The sequence below is a fragment of the Cibotium barometz genome, chromosome 4 (genome assembly GCF_041138505.1).
Source record: "Cibotium barometz isolate CiBa-2024 chromosome 4, ASM4113850v1, whole genome shotgun sequence".
Classification (NCBI taxonomy): domain Eukaryota; kingdom Viridiplantae; phylum Streptophyta; class Polypodiopsida; order Cyatheales; family Cibotiaceae; genus Cibotium; species Cibotium barometz.
Genome location: NC_141049.1, coordinates 31,378,076 through 31,397,644, shown reverse-complemented (window position 1 = coordinate 31,397,644; position 19,569 = coordinate 31,378,076). Strand labels below are relative to the sequence as shown.

The following is a 19,569-nucleotide window of genomic DNA, read 5'->3' as shown; positions in this document are numbered from 1 at the left end:
TTGGTCCATAAGTGTTTCATGTTTCAGATGAAAAGCATCCAGACGTGGTAGACGAGGCAGAAGTGATTGAGCCTGAGCAGATCCTTCTTCATCGATGGAAGCATGGTTCCGGTCGACGGATTCGTCAGTTCTATACGAAATTCCGAGATCGAGGCACCCACGAAGCCGTATGGCTCGACGAGGAGTTCTTCCAGGAGTACCCCCAGTTATTGGCGGACTACTTGGAAGCCATGAACCTGCCGCCAAGCTAATCAGGAGGGAATGTCACATGCACTCTGCACTCAGTGCATGGTGACAAGATGGCACATCATCAGAAGTGCAACAGTTTTACAGTATTAGAACCTAGTAGGATGATATTTGTCGTACGTTGTGACCCCATTGTACATCCTCAGTCTAGGATAAGTCAGGCACGAGCTACGTAGGTCATTCCTCAGCCTTAGCGGGTCAGTCAGTCAGTCAAGTCCCTTAACCCACTTGGAGAGAATCATTCATGCATGTAGAGTCAGTAGAAGCCTTAGGGTTTGCATCAGAAAGCACTCTGCATCCTGCATAATATGCATTCATATGCCTGTGCATCATTTAGAACATCCCAGAAGTCTTAGGGAATTTACTAGGATTTATCTGGTATTTTTTCCATATTTAATAGTAATTATTTAGCATTATTTGCATTATTGGGCATTTATAAATATAAACTTTGTTAAATGACCAACCTCCAGTTAGTATAAATAGGCTTGCAAAGGGCTTAGTTTTTCATTGAGTCTTCATTGTGCTAAGAGCTCTCCTCCTCAGCCCTAGGAGTATCCTTGCCTTCAGCCCTAGACTAATCCAGCCCTTGGAGCTCATAAGCTTGCTTCTCCAGCCCCTTGAGAACCCCTTGCTTCAGTCAGCCCTAGGCGCCTGCCATCAGCATCACTTCAGTCCCTAATTCAGCCTACAGCCCCACCTCAGATCAACGCCAGAATTCAGCAGCAGTCCATCAGCGTTTCTGTCCAGCCGTACAAGAGCATCTCAGCGTTTCTGTCCAGCAGCCTCAGAACACTTGCGTTTTCAGTTCAGCAGCTTCCCTACAGGCCTGCGTTTCTGTCCACAGCAGTTTCCAGCCCTGAATCAACAGTTTGCAGCAGTGTCCAGCCTTCTGTGCATCATCCATACATGCAGCAGTCATTTGGTGAAGGTAACACAGCATTCATAAGTGTTTTCAGCATTCTAACATAGTGTAGAACAGTCCACCTTCTTCTTTCTCAGCCTCAGGTGTGCAGCCCTTCCTCATGCCCTTGGGAAGAGTGCATAGGCTCGAGATCAGGTCATCGAGGTGTTTCTACAGCCGTGTACAGTTCAGCCACTCTCCGATCCTCCGAGATCTTGCGTTTGGCTTATCTAGAGTCCACAGTCATTCTCTCTAAAGAAATAAAGCAAATACTATCTCATTATCGGGATAGGGGGCCCTTCAGTGGGTAATTCGGGACCCAATCTGGTGTACAGTTATCATATCTCTCTCTCTCATCTCTTTAAAGTTTGAAGTATTGAAATGGATTGCTAAACTCACGAAACTCAGGATACAGAAGACGGTGTGAGCATTTGTGTGATAGGATCTTCCAATACAAAGACTTCCGCTGCATATCACTCTCTCTCTCTCTCTCTCTCTCTCTCTCTCTCTCTCTCTCTCGTGTTTCCACTTTCTCTTCTTCCGCTGCACATTCTATCACATCATGTGTAGTCATGCCAAAATACAAAGTCATCCATAAAGGGAAATGATCCAAAGTTTGCATAGAGAAGTCTATGGCCATAATGCAAGTAAAGGCATCAAAGTGATTTGCTTTTAGCATATACCATCGATCCAATCTAGCCCAGTAGTCATTGACTGCATTGTGATGGAAGGTATATCCTTTTTGGATAGGCATTAGAGTCTTCTATATTTCACACAATTTCATGCTTTGACGTACATTTTGCCATGTCCTTTTCCAGAAGCAATCATGTGTGATTTGTGAGAGCTATTGTCTTCATAGTCTGGTGGGTCACAGAAAAGCTCTCTAGCTGTCCCGTTCAGACATTGTACCAATGCATATGAATACAGTATTGCAAACAAGTGGTTGTCGATGTAGACTTGCAACCCACACTACCCTCTCAAGTGCCCATGTTCCCTACCATTTGCTCTCTATTGTTCCACCAACACATGGTAGCAACAATCTGCAAGAGAGCACGTAGGACAAGAGAACACTACACAAGGTATGTGATCTTGTAATCCGGTTCCTTCCTCCTGCTACTTGCTTCCATATTTAAGCATAAAAGCTTACCAATAGCAAGTAGAGTCGATGATAGCGGAAGTCTTCGTGATGGAAGTCCTTGGAGTGTTGAGATCTTTGATTTGTCGCCTTTCTTCATGACAAAAGTCTTCAAGAGGATGAAGGGAACCTTGGGAAAGCTTCCCCTATGGTTCAACTTGAGAAAGGAGAGCTGAAATTAGGGTTTTCAGCAAAAAGACCAGAAATTACAGCAATAAAGAGAGCTGTTTTGCTGAATTTCAGTCTCATTGGGAGTGAGTAGGAGAGTGATTAGCACTTGGAAACACTCTTGGAAGCTTGGAAAACACCCTAGCAAGTTGGGTATGGCTATGGAGAGCTTGGAAATGGAGAGAAATGGTGGAAAAACAGAGTTTTCAGCCTCCAAAAATCTTCATGAAGAGAAAACACGAATTTTCTCTTAATAAGTAAGTGAATTGGGGTCCAATCAGGTGAAGAGACATGGGGAGATGCCCATTTATGAGTAAAAGGGGAGAATCAGGTCTTGGACATTGAGTCTTGTCCACCTCGGGACTTCAGTGAGTGTGAACTTGGAAGCGGTCATAATTTATAAGTGACTTTTGGGCGTCCAAACTTTAATGAAGTGGGAACGTACTCACTTATAAATATTGGCCAAGTCCTAAGGGTTATTTGAGCCTAGATTGGGTAATACTTACCACCTGTTCACATGCCACACAACCATGTCAGCAGACAGTTTCGCACGCATGGTTCACGGGCGGGCGTCCCCTTACCCGAAACTACACATTGGTAAAGCAAGCATGAAAACAGCATGCAATTTCAATTGCAAGCAAGCACATAAAGATGCTATGCAATGTAGCATGCAATTTCAATTTCAATTGCATAGCACATAAAGATGCTATGCAATGCAGCATTGGTATGGACAATCCCCATTCATGAGACTATACCAAAATAAACGTGCTCCAGGCAAGTACACGAGGTACCAGACCCAATGGAACACCAATCCACCAAGCATTTCCGGGCATGTACACGGAGGCACAAGTCCCAACGGAAAGCCAAGTCTAAAGTATCACATGAGTGGCATCAATCCCCGGCAGAAACAATTGCCATGGACACCAGTCCAATGTACATACATGATAAGAAAGCACGGGTGGACCAATTGGGTGGCCAAATGGTGACATTTGTGGTGCTAATTGGAGATTGGTTGGACTTTTCAGGACTTGGAGATCGGGTAGAAAGCGGTCATCACCGTTGGACAGTCACCTTGCATATTATTTGCAACCTCCTCTTCATTTTTTCCCCACCCACCCTCCCATCACAAAGACCTTGTGAATCCTTGAGATGGCAGACTTGCTTGAGATGGCTGAGAAGCACGTGAAGATTCCTACTCTCCCCACATTCTCGGTGGATCAATAGTTGGACGGGACCAACTACGGCATATGGAAGGTAATGATGGAGTTTGTCTTGGAGTTTGATGACTTGGCTGATTTTATTGTGGTTGGTGTTTCACGGCCGGAGTTGGAGGACGGGGAGCTTTTACTCTCTACCCGTGTCAATGCCGGTGTGTGTTCTTTCATCTTCCTTAATTGCACACCACAGGTGATTAATCATATCAAACATACGATGCTGGCTAGAGGGATTTGGCAATGTTTGGCTTCTTTGTATAATAGGGTATCACCCATGAAGCGGATCTCCTTGGAAGTCCAGATGCTGGTGATGAATCCTGCAAAGTCTTCGACAATGCGGGAGCACATCAACAAGTTGTAGGCTCTTCAGCAGGAGGTTCTTCAGGTTGGGAAAGGAGATATGTTTAGAGGACATGGCCATCACTTTGCTGTCTCATCTGACCTCTTAGTACTCAGCTTTCTACTCGTCTTTGATCACCAGTGGTAGGCTTAGCACCATCACATGGGAGGAGCTTGTGCCTATGGTCTTGGATTAAGAAGAGCGTTTTACAAACCCTCCATAGGTTTTGAGGCCTTGACTGGCCAACGGTCGAAAGGCTGTAACAATAACAATAAGAGCAAAGGGAAGTCTTCATCAGAGAAGTCTTCTGAGAAGAAGCCCGATTCAGAGCGTGATAATGCTGGAGCATCGTGATCTTCCTCGTCCACTTTGGGGAGAGGTTGTGGCTACGACTGTCTATATCCTCAACCGATCTCCGACGACTTCAGTACCAAAAGATGACTCCATTTGAGGCTTATTTTGGCAGGAAACCAGATGTCTCCCATTTCTGTGTGTTTGGGAGTGATGCCTATGTTCACATTCCAAAGAAGTAGAGGGGGAAGCTTGAATCGAAGTCCCAGAAGCTTGTGAGATGAGCATGTTCTTGCTTCCATTGTTGATGAGCCGCCACTTCTTGGAGAACCAGATGAGTCTGAGGATGATTCCCAGTCTATTGTTCCAGCTAGACAGCCTCAGTCAGTTGTAGAGGTTGAGCCCGAGGCTGGAGATGAGCCCCAGCAGCAATTGGAGGCTCCGTGTTTTGTTCGAGTACCAAAGTGGTTGTTAGACATCCTTCGGGAGTTAGGTGTTACGGAGCTTCCCTCCGAGTGGACCACAGAGGATGGACCTCGAAGATCGCACAAAGTTCGTGACAAAAGTCATTTAGCGGAGCTGTTATAGGTAAACTATGCTTTGATGTCTCGTATCATTCGGGACAAAGAGCCCACTTCCGTGAAGGATGCTCTTTCTCAGGAGACTTGGAGGAAAGCCATGCAAGTGAAACTGGATGCCATAGAGAAGAATAAAACTTGGGAGTTGGTTTTGAGGCCGTCAAAACGATCAGTCATTGGTGTCAAGTGGGTCTTTAAGACCAAGTATACGTCTGATGGGTCCGTGGACAAGCACAAAGCCAGACTTGTGGCTAAGGGTTATGCTGAGCGGCTTGGCATCGACTATGAGGATACCTTTGCACCGACAGCAAGGATGACCACGATTCGAACCGTTCTTGCCCTTGCCTCTTCTCAACGGTGGCCCATATATCAGATGGATGTAAAATTTGCGTTCCTTAATGGTGACTTGCAGGAGGAGGTGTATGTTGAGCAGGCTCCAGGCTTTGAGGTTCTGGGATCAAAGGGGATGGTTTCAGGTTGCGAAGGTTTTGTATGGTCTGAAGAAGGCTCCCAGGGCTTGGAATCAGAAGATTGATTCCTTCTTTCTACGAACAAGATTTTAGAGATCAGCTGCAGATCCTAACTTGTATCTCTTTTTTCGAGAATGCGGTTTGGTCACGTTGATTATCCTTTATGTGGATGATCTCATTCTCACTGGCGGTGATGTGGAGCACATAGCAGTGACGAAGGCTGCCTTGTCAACGGAGTTTGAGATGACTGACATAGGCTTACTCCATTTCTTCTTGGGATTGGAGATTTGGCAGGCCCAAAGGGAGTTCTTTGTTTCTCAGCAGCGATATGTTCATGAGTTGCTTGAGGCCTTTGGGATGGAGAATTGCAAGCCTATTACTTCACCGATGGACTCGAACACCAAGCTTATAGTGAACGATTCTTGTGAGTAGGTTGATGATGCCTCTTTGTATCGGAAGCTCATTGGTTCATTGATTTGGTTGTTGAACACCAGATTGGACTTGAGCTTTTTCGTGGGACTGTTGAGCTCATTCATGCAGACGCCTTTGAAGACACATTGGGACGCAGGATTGCGGATCTTGCGGTATCTGTAGGGTATGAAGGATCTTGGACTCTTCTATGACACTAGAGAGAGAACGATGGATGGAGTCAGACTCCAAGGTTGAAGTGACTCAGATTGGGGAGGAGATGTAGACACGAGGAGATCTACATCAGGCTACGGATTTACCCTTGGCTCAAGAGCTATTTCATGGAGCAACAAGAGGCAGCCAACTATTGCCTTGTCATCTATAGAGGCAGAGTACCGGGCTGCTTGTGGTGCTTCTTGCGAGGTTGTGTGGCTGCGGAGGTTGCTTGGTGAGATTGGGTTTCCATAGAAGGAACCCAATCTGTATAGCTATTGCTCGGAACCCGGTCTTCCATGCCCGGACCAAGCACATAGAGATACAATATCACTTTGTTCGTGAGAAAGATTTTGGCTTGTGACATCTTGCTTGTTTATTGTTCGACGGAGGACAATGCGGCGGACCTCTTCACGAAGTCTCTACCTCAGGCTATGCTCTGGTAGCACTCCAGCTCACTGGGGTTGGTTCCACATCTAGGAGCTAAGAGGGGGTGTTAGTAGTCATCTCATGTCTGTACATTACACACTAGGGCCATTGTTGTGGGTGTGCCTGCCCATTTAGGTGTTTCTCCATTTTTTTCCATTTTTCATGTATTTTTTTCATTTTTTCTTGGTCGCGGGGCAGTCCTGTGTTGGCCGACTGATGCTTCTCTTCTGGCCAGCTGATGCTGTCGTGGACGACTTGACTTTACTAGCCGATTGGCCGTTTTTCCAGTCGTGGACAACAAGGACTGCTGTCGGCTGTCTTATTGGTGGCCGACCAGCATAGGAGGGTGGTATAAATACCACCCTTGGTTCCCCACACCTTATTGTACCGGATCTTGTGTATAGAGCAGAGTTTATACAGCTTCTCTCTCCCTCTCTCTTTTGTGTTTTGTTCTCTAGAGCAGATGTCTCTTATTTACATTCATCCATGTGAAACCTTTTTAGCAAACTTTTTATGTACTTAGTTTGCTGCATAACAATGCCATCATTTGTATGCATAAACTGTATGCCGAGATAGTAGTGTAAAGGCCCCAAATCTGACATATCAAATTCAGCTTTGAAATCTGAAATTTGTGCTTTGCTAGTACCTGTAATGAGCATGTCATCTACATACAAGATGACTATGAGAATATCGGCATCGGTTTTCTTCACATACAATGTGCTTTCAGCTGGACTATTCTCATAACCTTGGCTGGTTAGATGAGCATGTATCTTATCATACCAAGCTCTTGGAGCTTGCTTTAACCCATACAATGCTTTGTGTAACCTGCATACTTTATGTTCCTCGCCAGGAACTACAAAACCAATGGGCTGATTTACATATACTTCCTCCTGTAAATCCCCATTTAAGAATGCAGTTTTGATGTCCAATTGATGCACTATCCATCCTTTATGTGCAGCCAATGCACTGATCTTATTGTGGTCATTCTCGAAGTAGGAGCAAAAGTCTCTTCATAATCTATTCCCTTTTTTTGGGAGTAGCCTTTAGCCACAAGTCTTGCTTTGTACCTGTCAATAGTACCATCAGACTTTCTTTTGACTTTGTACACCCACTTTGTTCCAATGACATGCTTGCTTTTAGGCAATTCCACAAGATCCCATGTATTGTTCTTCATGATAGAAGAAATTTCAGCTTGCATAGCTTGCAACCAATGCTCATTTTCATGTGCTTCTTCATAAGAAGAAGGCTCTTCTAAATCAAAGAGCCCGCCCATTGCTAATGCAGACTCCCCACGATGTATATCCAAAGCATGGCTGGAACTAGCCCTTGTTCTACCTGTGAGTGGAGCTGCAAGTTTGCTTTCTTGCAAAGTTTTCAGCAACCATCTTGGCACTGACTTGGCTGTCTATGGCTGTTTGCTCTTCACTGACAAGATCTTCCACTTCTTCCATAGAAGGGGGCTGAATGGCTGGCTGTTCCACATGTTCTACATGAGGATTTTCTTGTGTTGGGGCTGGCTGATCTGAATCCCCCCTAATTGCAATGGGTAAAAGTCCATCAAACATGTCCTGTATGCCTGTATCATTGCTTTTATACAAGCTGTACATGGGCTGTTCTGAATTTTCAGCAAATACCCATCTCTACTGACAAAAATCCTTCGTGTACTTGGATTATAAAGACGGTATCCTTTGCTCTCATTGCTGTAGCCCACAAAAATGCATTTAATTGCTTTGTCATCTAGCTTTGTTCGGAGTTGTTCTGGCACATGTGCATATGCCAAACACCCAAATGTACGCATATAATCCACTGTTGGCTTGCATATAATCCACTGTTGGCTTTCGGCTATACCAAGCCTCAAATGGTGTTATGGTTTTTAAAGCTTTTGTTGGACACCTGTTCATCAACACGAGTTGCACACATTATAGCTTCCATCCAAAATTTGTGAGACAACTTTTGTGCTTTCACCATGCATCTTGCCATCTCCATGAGAGATCTATTTTTCCTTTCAGCTACACCATTCTACTGCGGTGTATAAGGCACAGAACATTGGTGTTTGATGCCCTTTTGAAGCATATAATCCATGAATGCATTTGACATGTATTCTCCACCTCTATCTGAGCAGAGTGTTTGGACTTTACATCCACACATATTTTCAGCCATTGGTACAAAGTGTCGAAAGCATGTAAACACATCTGCTTTCGCTTTCAAGGGGGCAACTGCAACTATATTAATGATGCAAATGATTACATTTAAGATGAGATCTATGAACAAATCTATGATGCCGATGCCGATGCTAACTTCATGCTGAATGACGACTTCAAGATCTGATGAATGAACTTGACTATTTGCTGATTACAATTTTGTCAGAATGCACAGTCCATTTCTACTTCGGTAGAACCAGGTGTATGGCTTACTATGCATGATATTGGAGAGCCTTTTGAGGCCGGTATTTATAGCCAGGCAGTGGGATGCCTCATTTACTTGTGTAACACGAGGCCAGACATATCTTTTGGGGTGTCTTTGTTGAGCAAATTCATGCACAGCCCAGGCACAAAGCATTGGCAAGCAGTCAAACGCATTTTTCGTTATCTTAAGGGTACCCTGGATCTTGGTTTGTTCTATCCCAGGGGGGGCAGCTTGCAGCTTTATGCATACAGTGATTCAGATTGGGCTGGTGATTATGATACCAGGCAATCCACCAGTGGGAATTGTTTTTTTCTTGGCAGTTCATGCATATCTTGGTTGAGTAAAAAGCAACCCACTGTTGCTACATCTACTTGTGAGGCTGAGTACAGGGCAGTCTTTACAGCTACAGTAGATTGTGTATGGTTGAGGAGACTATTGGCTGATCTTCGTGAGGGTCAGCAGACACCCACCACCATTCTCACTGATAGCCAGAGTGCTATGGCCGTGGCACGAAATCCAGTATTTCATGCACGTACCAAGCACATTGAGATTCATTATCACTATGTCAGAGAGAGGCTACATGCAGGGAGATCAGTTTATCTTACTGCCCTACACAGGATAATGTTACAGATCTATTCACAAAGGCTTTACCTCGAGAAAAGTTTGAAGCTTTCCGCAAAGCTTTGGGCTTACTCTCATACAGAGAGTGATCTGCTACCTTGTACAGGTTCACACTTCCACTACAGGGAGGATTTGTAGGCATATGGTCACTTATGGTAGTGCTATGTGTGAACAGGGCTTAACCAAGGGCACTTTTTTCCATGTGGTTTTTCCCCTTGGACATCAAGTGTGAAAGGACACTCTAACATAGAATATTTTGTACTTCTATATTATATGGATGTGGCACACATGCAAGGGTTGACTTGCATTTTGTGGATACCACACTTTTGGCTCTCTCTCTCTCTCTCTCTCATTTTTGTGTGAGCTTCTCTATCCTGCACCTAACCCTAATGTGCAGGTTTGTGTGTGTGAGTGTGTGAGTCCAACACCCAACAATGATGACATGGAGATCCTCCACCTTGTGGATCCAGAGGAGATAGGGGCTAGTCGGGCATCAGAGGACACTGGACCAGACAGAGGACATTATGGGGACCACTTACTAGAGTTGGGAGCCGGGCATCGTCTCGTTATTTATAACGGGATGCTACAGTGGCCGGGATCAGGAGGGCTGACATGCTTCCCACGTGGGGGTCATACACTGACCGGAGGCACTGTGGTAGACTACATTATGGGATCTTTGGAGGCATTACAGCTTGTCACCTGATTCTTCATCCCACCTCGTCCTATTGGGGCAGATCATACATACTTGGCATTTTCACTAGCCGGATCACCAGTATCAGGAGTCCCGCTCATACCCATGCCACACACTACCATCTACTTCACACACGACATGGCAGACATATTTACTGGCAGAGTAGAGGATGGGCTGCTACTCATGGATCCCCTGGCACCTATGGGTACCATTATAGCCTAGCTGGCATCACTTCTACACACGGTTGCATTACAGAGCTTCCCACATCGTGTCCACTCAGGAGAGCCTGCGAGATGTGGGACTATGCCCCATAACAGATGGTATGATGATGGGTGCAGAGCCCTATACTCATGGCTCCGCATACAGAGAGCCTTGGGAGCCATCACAGAGCAGGAGTCGAGGAGAGAGATGAGGAGACTTACTCGCCGCAAAAGGCGGGCCTTCGCAGAGATACAGGAGCTAGAGATCTTCCATTTCTTTATGAGTAGAGATAGCCCTATCTCATAGCGGCACTTCAGAGAGCCCTTGACACCAACACCCATTGCAGACCCACAGACATGGCACACATATGCAGAGGGCCTATACCACGCCCCACAGCAGCCGCCTATACCTCAGCCACAGGAGCCTCGACCTACCACAACTAGCTTCTTTACCCACTCGATTGTAAAGGAAGCTATCCGCCGCCTACAGCATGGACGGGCCACCGACCATATGGGCCTTCAGGGTGAGCATCTCATATATGCAGTAGATTCTTTGGCTCCTTGTCTTGCACACCTGTTTAACAGGGCACTAGCAGAGGGTTTGCCTGCGGAGTGGACGATGCACACCATTGTGCTGATCGACAAAACAGGGGATATGCTCGATCCGAGCAACTACAGGACGGTTATGGTTGGCCACGTGTTAGCCAAACTCTATGGTGCAGTGTTGGAGCAAGAGCTTAGCTTATATGCTGAGCGAGCAGGTTTACGCTCATCAGGGCAGGCAGGCTTCAGCAGAGCTTTCTCTACCACTGACCATGTATTCACTTTGAGATGTATGATTGATCAGGCCAGAGTGAGGAAGAGAAAGCTCTATTGCTGCTTTGTGGATTTCGGCAAGGCATTTTACACAGTACCACGAGAGAGGCTCTTTCAGCCGCCTGTAGTCTCTTGGCATTCCAGCAGATATGACATGGGGCATCTATGCATTATATGAGCAGGTTTTTGGGCGAGTCAGATGCCCAAGAGGTATGTCCGAGACTATTGCTAGCACCATTGGTGTGAAGCAAGGATGCCCACTTTTCCCCACGCTATTTGGGTTATACATTGAGGTGGCTGACTTCATTACACGGGGAGGCGGAGATGGAGTTGATCTAGCAGGTACCTGAGTACATATTATGCTTTATGTTGATGATATTGTATTAGTGTCTGAGTCTCCAGGAGGTCTACAGCAGCATCTACATGCACTCCATGATTTCTGCACACAGAGGGGTCTTACTGTGAACCTTGGGAAAACCAAGGTTATGGTCTTTCATACATCGAGACAGGGCAGGAGTCAGCTGACATTCACTCTCGTAGGACGCCAGGTGGAGGTGGTGACATCATATGTGTACCTAGGGGTTACCTTCTCTGCAGCAGCCACGCGCTTCACCATGGGTTCAGCAGCCAGAGCTAGATTGACACGGGGATATGCAGCATTGGCTATGCTAGAGAGACAGTGCCACTAGGCGCATTTTCAGGAGCCTCGGATGAAGGGTTGGCTATTTGACACATTAGTCACACCGGCACTGATGTATGGAGCAGCGGTATGGGCGCGAGACCTTGCTACCCATTGGTGGACACAGATAGAGAGACCATAGGCCCTCATGATGGCACGCATGATATACAGCAAACCGTCAGTACCTCATGACATTATCCGAGCAGAGTTTGCTGCGCCTCCTATGATGGTAGAGGCCATATTCCAGACTATATGCCTGCTAGACAGATTCATAGAGATGCCGCAGGACAGATTGTCATACAGTGCTTTTGAGGCATCTAGACAGTTGGCTGAGGCAGGAGACAGAGGATCATGGTATGCACAGGTCACACATTGGTTCTCACAGCATGGCCTAGACATGGATCATCTACCACCATTCCAGTATGACAGGAATGCACCACATATCCGTCTCTCTCATAGTGAGAGGAACAGAGTATTGAGACTGGACCTATGGCAGCTCTATACACAAGAGACATGGATATCGCCTACACAGCCTCTTCCACCGAAGATGCTATACTACAGAGATCACTTCATGAGTATACTGTATCACTGATGATGGATTTATAGAGAGGCCTAGATACATGGAGGGCTTTTTACCACACGGCTCGCGAGTGGCTATTGGTCAGCTTAGAGTTTCATCACATCGATTGTTGATCGAGACTGGCAGAGCAGCACGGATCCCCCGAGAGGAGAGGGTATGCAGATTGTGCAGAGAGGAGGTGGAGAGTGAGGAACATTATGTATGCAGATGTAGAGCATATACAGCCATCAGAGAGAGATATCCCATTTTATTCAGAGAGCCACATTTCCTACGCCAGATCTTTGAGGCAGCAGACCAGGGCATATTGGGGAGATTCATTCTAGACATACAGCGTCACAGAGAGACATCATTACAGGCTCAGACAGCTCCAGAGGGGGGACGACAGACACAGATTACTACATTTTTTCAGAGATCCATCCCACTCCCAGCCCCTACATAGCAGGGAATTACTCTCCAGAGAGCAGAGATACTCAGAGCCCGCAGGAGACAGAGGACACCTGGCTTTCGGACACCACGCCTATACCAGAAAGAGATGACAGAGATTAGGGCTCAGTTTCACAGAGAGGGTGCGGAGCGACTGGCTCGCTTCAGAGCAGACCCAGGCATGTTCTTCAGGGAGTTGTGGACACCCCCTTCATTGATGTATACCATTTTATACCCCCAGTATGGTACAGGATGGAGCTAGCTAGGTTGCATATCATGATTGTATACTCCATGCATATAGCTTTGCATTCTCCTAGTAGTAGAGCTCCATCCCCTCCCCCACTCATTGTACTTATTGCACACCCAGATTCAGCTTTTTAGTTCAGTACTTTTTCATTTTGTTGGGATGACAGAGGATACCCCACATAGGTACACTGATTTGTCTCATAGGCCGAGTTCAGTCTTTTGGAAGACGTTAATAAAATCTTTTTCTCTCTCTCTCTCTCTCTCTCTCTCTCTCTCGCTCTAAATCTCTCTTTCTAACTCTCTCTAACTTTCTCTCTCTTTAACTCTCTCAATCTTCCTTACTCTTTTTAGGAGAGATCTTCAGTGGATTTGAGGTGAGTAGGGTTGGCTTTATGAACAAACAAAGGCCTTTTCAGATGGCTCCTTTTTGACGTTGTAATCAAGAGTGATAGAGCTTAGTGCTTCCACTTGGGTCCCCACAAGAGGACCATGTTACTAGAGCCATGATTGACCTAGATTCCATGCACCATATGAGACTAATCAACATTGTGTTAGCGATGCTTAGAGGCCCAAAAAGTATGCTGTAAGATTGTGTTGTGCTCATGTCTCATATCAGAAGAGGACCATACTTCATCAAGTAAGGAGCAGTTTTGTACCGATTCAGGGTGAAGAGGGCAATCTGGCGGATGCCTTGTATGCTATTTGTGGTATGGTGTATACTACGACCTTGGCAGAGGTTCCCAATTCTCCCTTCAAACCACTCCACTTGGCAAGCGATTCAGCTTGGGAGATTATTGGGAGGATGGCAGACAATATTTTCCAAGCATCAATGATGTAAAGACGTTTGCTTAAGAGTCATGTTACATGCACTGAGGCTGACCTCGGTAACACGCAGCAAGGCCTTCTTTAAACCTTTACTTTGGTGAGATCTTTAGCATCCAATCACTAAGTAGAGAGAGAGAGAGACGAGAATGTAGACGACACAATATTGGGTCCCAAATACCCATTGCAGGCCTCCCTCATGCAAGTAGGAGTATTTGCTTGTATTACTTCTTTGGAGAACTTCTGGACAATGCTTGAGAACAAGAGCCATGATTGCCCAACGCAAGGATGAGGAAGACCGTACGTAGGCTGAGAATCCACCAATCCAAGGGCACTGTAGAAGACTCTTTTGGGCCACTGATGCAAGTCCAGGATAGTTGTAGGACTGCACATATGGTGGCTGAATGCTGAAGAGGGGCTTCTATGTTGCTTGGAGAGGATGAAGACTAACTCGATGAACTGAATTCTGATTTGATGATTGATGATTTAGGCGGAGAACTAGGCACTTGCTTATATAGGGCATTGGGCTGCTGGTCGGTCAGTAAAAACACTGTCAGCCTGTTTTATTGATAAAAAATGTTAGTATTAGCATTTAATGCTGTGCAAGATTATGTTGCTGCCCCATATGCTGCTGTTGGCCAGTGCTTGTCAGCCTGCTTTGGACAAATAAATTCGAGTTGATGCCCTTAGCTGCTATTGGAGTGTTGTGTTAAGGCGAAAAGAAGCTTACACCTCTCCTCTAATTCCTTAGTGTTGTGGGGTATTAGTTGATAAGCCAATCTTGAGCCAAGCTCAAGGTATCCGCCCTTGCCTGTGGAGAGCTCCTTCATTCACTCCTTCCCGTATCCGTTGTCATCAAGCATGGCTCCATCTCCATGGGTAGTTTCCCCTACTCACCTCTCACATACACACTCTCTCTCACACAAGCACACTAGCAAGAATTAAGAAAGTGATTAGAAAGAGTTCTTGTCTAATATTGACAACCTCAAAGTGGTCCGTATGAACAACCATTTTATAAAGGATAACCCTCCCCCCCTTTTTTTTTCGCTTCAACCGTTGGTGCTGAAATATAAAAGACTTCTTCTTTTCCTTTTTGAGCATTTTGTCTTTCTGCAGATGTACTTAGACACACAAACACAAGCTTGTGTGCACCGTAGATCAATAGTGTTCTCCTTAATACCAAGTTATTTATGGTTGTTACTCATTGTGTATTTGCACCGCACCTGTGCTTGTACGTGCGCATTAAGGAAGAAACTAGCTAAGGTCCCATTCAGATTCTGTCTCCGTAAATTACATGTTTGATATTGTCAGCATTCTCAGGTTGTTTTAGGGTTCTTTGGATGACAGTTTGCTGGCTTTATCCCCTGAAGCTGTGCTTCCTGCAGTGTACCTTGCAACAAATCGTATTGCACCTGATTATGAGAATATGGTATGCTTTGCTTAGAGACTTGGGTTTTGCAGTCATTTTTGAAAGTTTTATCCAATATAACTTGAGGGTTTTTCTATTGGTAAGCTTGTCAATAAAGATTTCATAATTTGCTTCCATTGGTGCTCTTAACACCAAGGTAGAGTGTGCTGCCATCCATGTTTCTTGAGAATGATATCTATGCGCATGCTTGTAATTGCCCCCAATGGGGTTGAGCACAATCTTGCCACACTTATAGTATTAATACTATTAAACAAGATGAAATGACACAAAACCAAACAAGATAGCAATGCTGAAATTTAAATGACACTGCAATAGGGTCGGAAAGGGCCAACCCCCCTTGTAATATGATTGTAATACTAAGGTTTCCTAAGGATACAAGCTTCATGGGCATCACATTGCAGATCTCCAATGACATTCATGCAATGAAAACATTTTGCAAACGTCATTTATCAAAGTTGGGTTTTTGGCAGTTTAGGCATGTTTCTATCTCCTCCTTTAATTTTTAGAATGAATGCAAATATTTATAACTAACATTAGAAAATAACATAGCTGCGTATTACGCGTGATCGGCCAAGGTGCTGTGGTTGTCCAACACGTTGTTGCCCCCCTGCGGACACTTTTTACTTGGTTCCATAGCTTTTGTCACGAAGGACCTCACTCCCCAATCCCCAGCGTCCTGCCACAAATAGCAATAATGCTCCAGTGGCATCCATACACAAGCATGTGTGTGCTAGGTCGACACATAGGAGACCTTAATGGTCATTGGTCAAGCACGCAGATGCAGAGCAGGTTAGAAGAACTTGGAAAAGTTTTTACCCATGAATTTGCTGAAATTTGTAAGTAGAAATCACCTTTTGGTCCAATTCTCGACAACATAAATGCTCAAAAACATCTTCATTAGGTACTTTTCCAAGAGATAGTAGTTGAAAATGATTCCCAAGGGCTGGACAATAGTGTAGCACTCATTTTTTGGCTAATCCAAGGATTGGAGAAGCAAGAAACCATGCCAAAAAGTATGTGTATGGATTGGTTATGCTAAAAATCGTCTTCTTCTACCTCATGAAAAAGATGCCTATTTGCCCAAGGAGAGAGAGAAAGAAAGAGAGAAAGATATATTAAGCGTCTAGACCCAATGGGCCTATAAGACCAAAGTGATACAAAATGTCCATGGCATATCTCATCATGGAACGGAAAATAAAATAGAAACAAAACAAAAAGCTATCGGGAGAGAGAGAGAGAGAGAGAGAGAGAGAGAGAGAGAGAGTTGTACTAATGTCTTCAAAAGGCTAAAATGACCTATGAGACCAAAAGGTTACATCATATCCATGAGGTACATAATCCTAGGTACAAAATAGTAATAAAGAAAGATAACAAAAATCTGGAACTATAAAATCTGATCTAGGTACATGAGCAGAGAGCTCTCATATCACCCTAATACATCCCTCATGGGCTGCTGTGACATGGTTCTCAAGGTGTTAAAACTGAGCCGGCAGGAGAAGGTCCTCTGATAATGGGAGATGATGGCCTGGATCCTCCTGTGGTGGCGTGGCCGTGGGCCATGCGGTATAGGGCGTCGAGCTCTGCATAACTTAGTGGCTCTGTCTATAAAAGGCCAAAATGATCTATGAGACCAAAAGGTTAACATCATGTCCATGAAATACATCATCATGGGTACTAAAAATAAAAATCAAAGAAAGTAATAAGAGTTGAAATGTTAGATCTGACCCCAAAACAAAAAGTGTGCAACCGCATAGGATGCTGCAACATGGCACCCAATGTAGTAAAGCTGGGCCGGCGGGAGAAAGTCCTGTGGTGGTGGGGATGATGGCTCTGATCCTCCTGTAGTGACGTGGGCGTGGGTGGGGACCACGAGGTCAAGGGCACCGGGCTTTGCATAGCTCAATGGCTCTATCCAGTGTCACTTCTCTCGGTCGAGCTCCCGCATCAGCCTGAAGGTCGGGTGTAGTGGGTGAATCCGCCCTTGTCACTCTGGTCTGGAAGAAGTCGGTGAGAGCTCTTTGTACTGGTCCTCTGATGGGTATCGTTGGTCCAGGCTGCAAAAGGGACTCCTTGTGTCTACGAAGCTCTAGGAGGAAAAGTCCCAAGCATCTCTAGTCTGGGAACCATGATCCTGGAAAGTGGTCCAAATCCATCTTGGAAGAGGCAGTGGAACCTTCCCCTAATCTCATAGTATACTGGGCATCTTCATACATAGTGGGCCTCTGTCTCAGCCTTTGTGTGACAAAGCCGACATATCCTATCCTCTGGTGCAACTACCCTCGGCGCATATTTGGCTGTCTCCACTCTCAACTGATGGGATGAGGTGCGGATCTGTCCAATCACACATCACACCCCAATGACAGATGTGTGTCCATGTAGTGCGGGCGTGTGATGAAGCTGTCCTTTGTCAGGCGAAGAAAATGGTCCCTGTAAAAGGCCATCTTCATCCCAAGGGGCTGGACGGGTAGGTGCCAAGTCCTCTGAGTATCTAGTCTCACGATGTCCTTCTTGATGACCTTGTTCAGCTTTGTGCGGTTGAGAGCAAAGGAGGGCGCCTCTATGCTATACTAGAATGGAGGGAGGGCCTCCATGTGCATGCCATGCATACCAAACCAAGTGCTCACTTGGGCATACCAACACTTCAGTGTCTCCGTCTAGTGCCAGCTATCTCTATCTAGGGCGAGTCTAGGGTATCTGTCTAGTGGGAGCTCCCATAATCTGTGTCAGTATGTCACTGTTTGGAAAATAGCCTCTATCACAATCGGTGCAACCTCTATCTCTGCCTGCACAATCTCGTATGGCACTGATGGCTTACTTATAATCATGCGTGAGATCATCAATACTAGCGGCCTCTCCATCGGCTTTCACCCATCATATACATCCTCTGTGTTTGTCTCAGCTGGCTCCTCCCTCCGTCTCCTGTGGTATAAACTAGGACCGCAGATGGGAGATCCATATAGTAGTGCGGGTGTGACTAGTGTGTCAAATAGCGAGAGCTTCGTCCTTGGCTCATGAAACTGTATCTGTGAGCATTGTCTCTCAAGTGAGCCCAAGGCTGCATAGCCGCGCATCAATCTGGTTTCGGTTGCCATCTGCATAGAGAAACACGGTCTGGTAAAAGTGATCCCAAGGTATAAATAAGATGTCACATGCTCCATTGGCTCCCCACTATATGTGAACTGTTGTGCAGATCTGCGTATTCATTGTGAGGAGTTGTTAAAGATCATAACCTTGGTCTTCCCAGGGTTTACGGTGAGGTCCTGATCCTCGTAAAAGGCCTGTAATGCATCCAAGTGTCTCTGCAGCCTCTCTGGTGAGTGAGAAATGAGGACAATGTCATCTGCATACAATAGAATGGGTATCAAAACTCCTGCCAAAAGTTCTCCTGGACCTCTGTGTCTGTCTATGTAGTGAGACACCTCATCAATGTAGAGCCCAAATAGAGTGGGATATAAGGGACAGCACTGTTTCACCCTGATAGTGCTATGTATGTCCTTTGATTTCCCCCTTGGGGCCCGCACTCTGCCATTGACAGACTCAGAGAGTGTGAGGACCCCCCAAAGTATCTCTGTTGCGGTACTCCCATGTCTTGCAGTCTCCTCATCAATTTGGCCTGTGGGACTGTGTCAAAAGCCTTAACGGAAATCGACAAAGCAGCAATATATCCGGTGCCCATGTGTTCTCCCCTCCTCAATGATACCCCGTAATGTGAAGATGTGGTCCAGTGTGGAGTGCCTTCTCCGGAAACCTGCCTGCCCCTGCTGCTCTGAGTCTCTCCACCTCTGCCCATTTGCTGAGCTCATGCTCCAAGATCCATCCATAAATCTTGGCCAATATGTGACCAATTATAATAGTCATGTAGTTACCGGGATCCATGGGGTCACCTGCTTTCAGAATGGGAACAATGATATTAGAAGACCAATTGGTGGGGAAACCCTCGAATAGGGCCTTGTTAAACATATGAACCAGAAGTGGGGCCAATACATCCCTCGCATGTGAAGTGCTCGGCAATCAATCCATTATGATCCTGTGCTCTCCCATTTTGCATCCTGTCAATAGCATCTTTGACCATGCTCAAGTGGAAGGAAGAGGAGTGGGGGGGGGAGAGGCTTAGGAGGGTGGGGGAGAGGTGGTTGTCCGGGGATGTGGTAAATACTAAAGGGAGGTGGCATATGCATGCCATATGTTGGGTGAGGTGATCGGGGTCGGTGGGTGACAATCCTAGAAGAGCCTCCAGGCCTCCTTACAGTCCCGTCCCAGAAA

General features: G+C 45.8%; 1 protein-coding gene across 14 annotated transcripts in view; it reads left to right on the top strand.

Annotated features, from left to right (window-relative positions):
• LIG6 (DNA LIGASE 6) overlaps positions 1–19,569 on the top strand; it is a 235,071-nt gene that overhangs the window by 14,538 nt on the left and 200,964 nt on the right. For all 14 annotated transcript variants that reach the window (XR_015264265.1, XR_015264262.1, XR_015264267.1 and 11 more), the window contains one exon: positions 15,225–15,306. Coding sequence is in view for 7 of the 14 variants with exons in the window: in XM_086787878.1 (XP_086644004.1) it covers positions 15,225–15,306 (82 nt within the window). In the remaining 7 variants the exon portion in view is untranslated. The remainder of the gene's footprint in view (positions 1–15,224; positions 15,307–19,569) is intronic.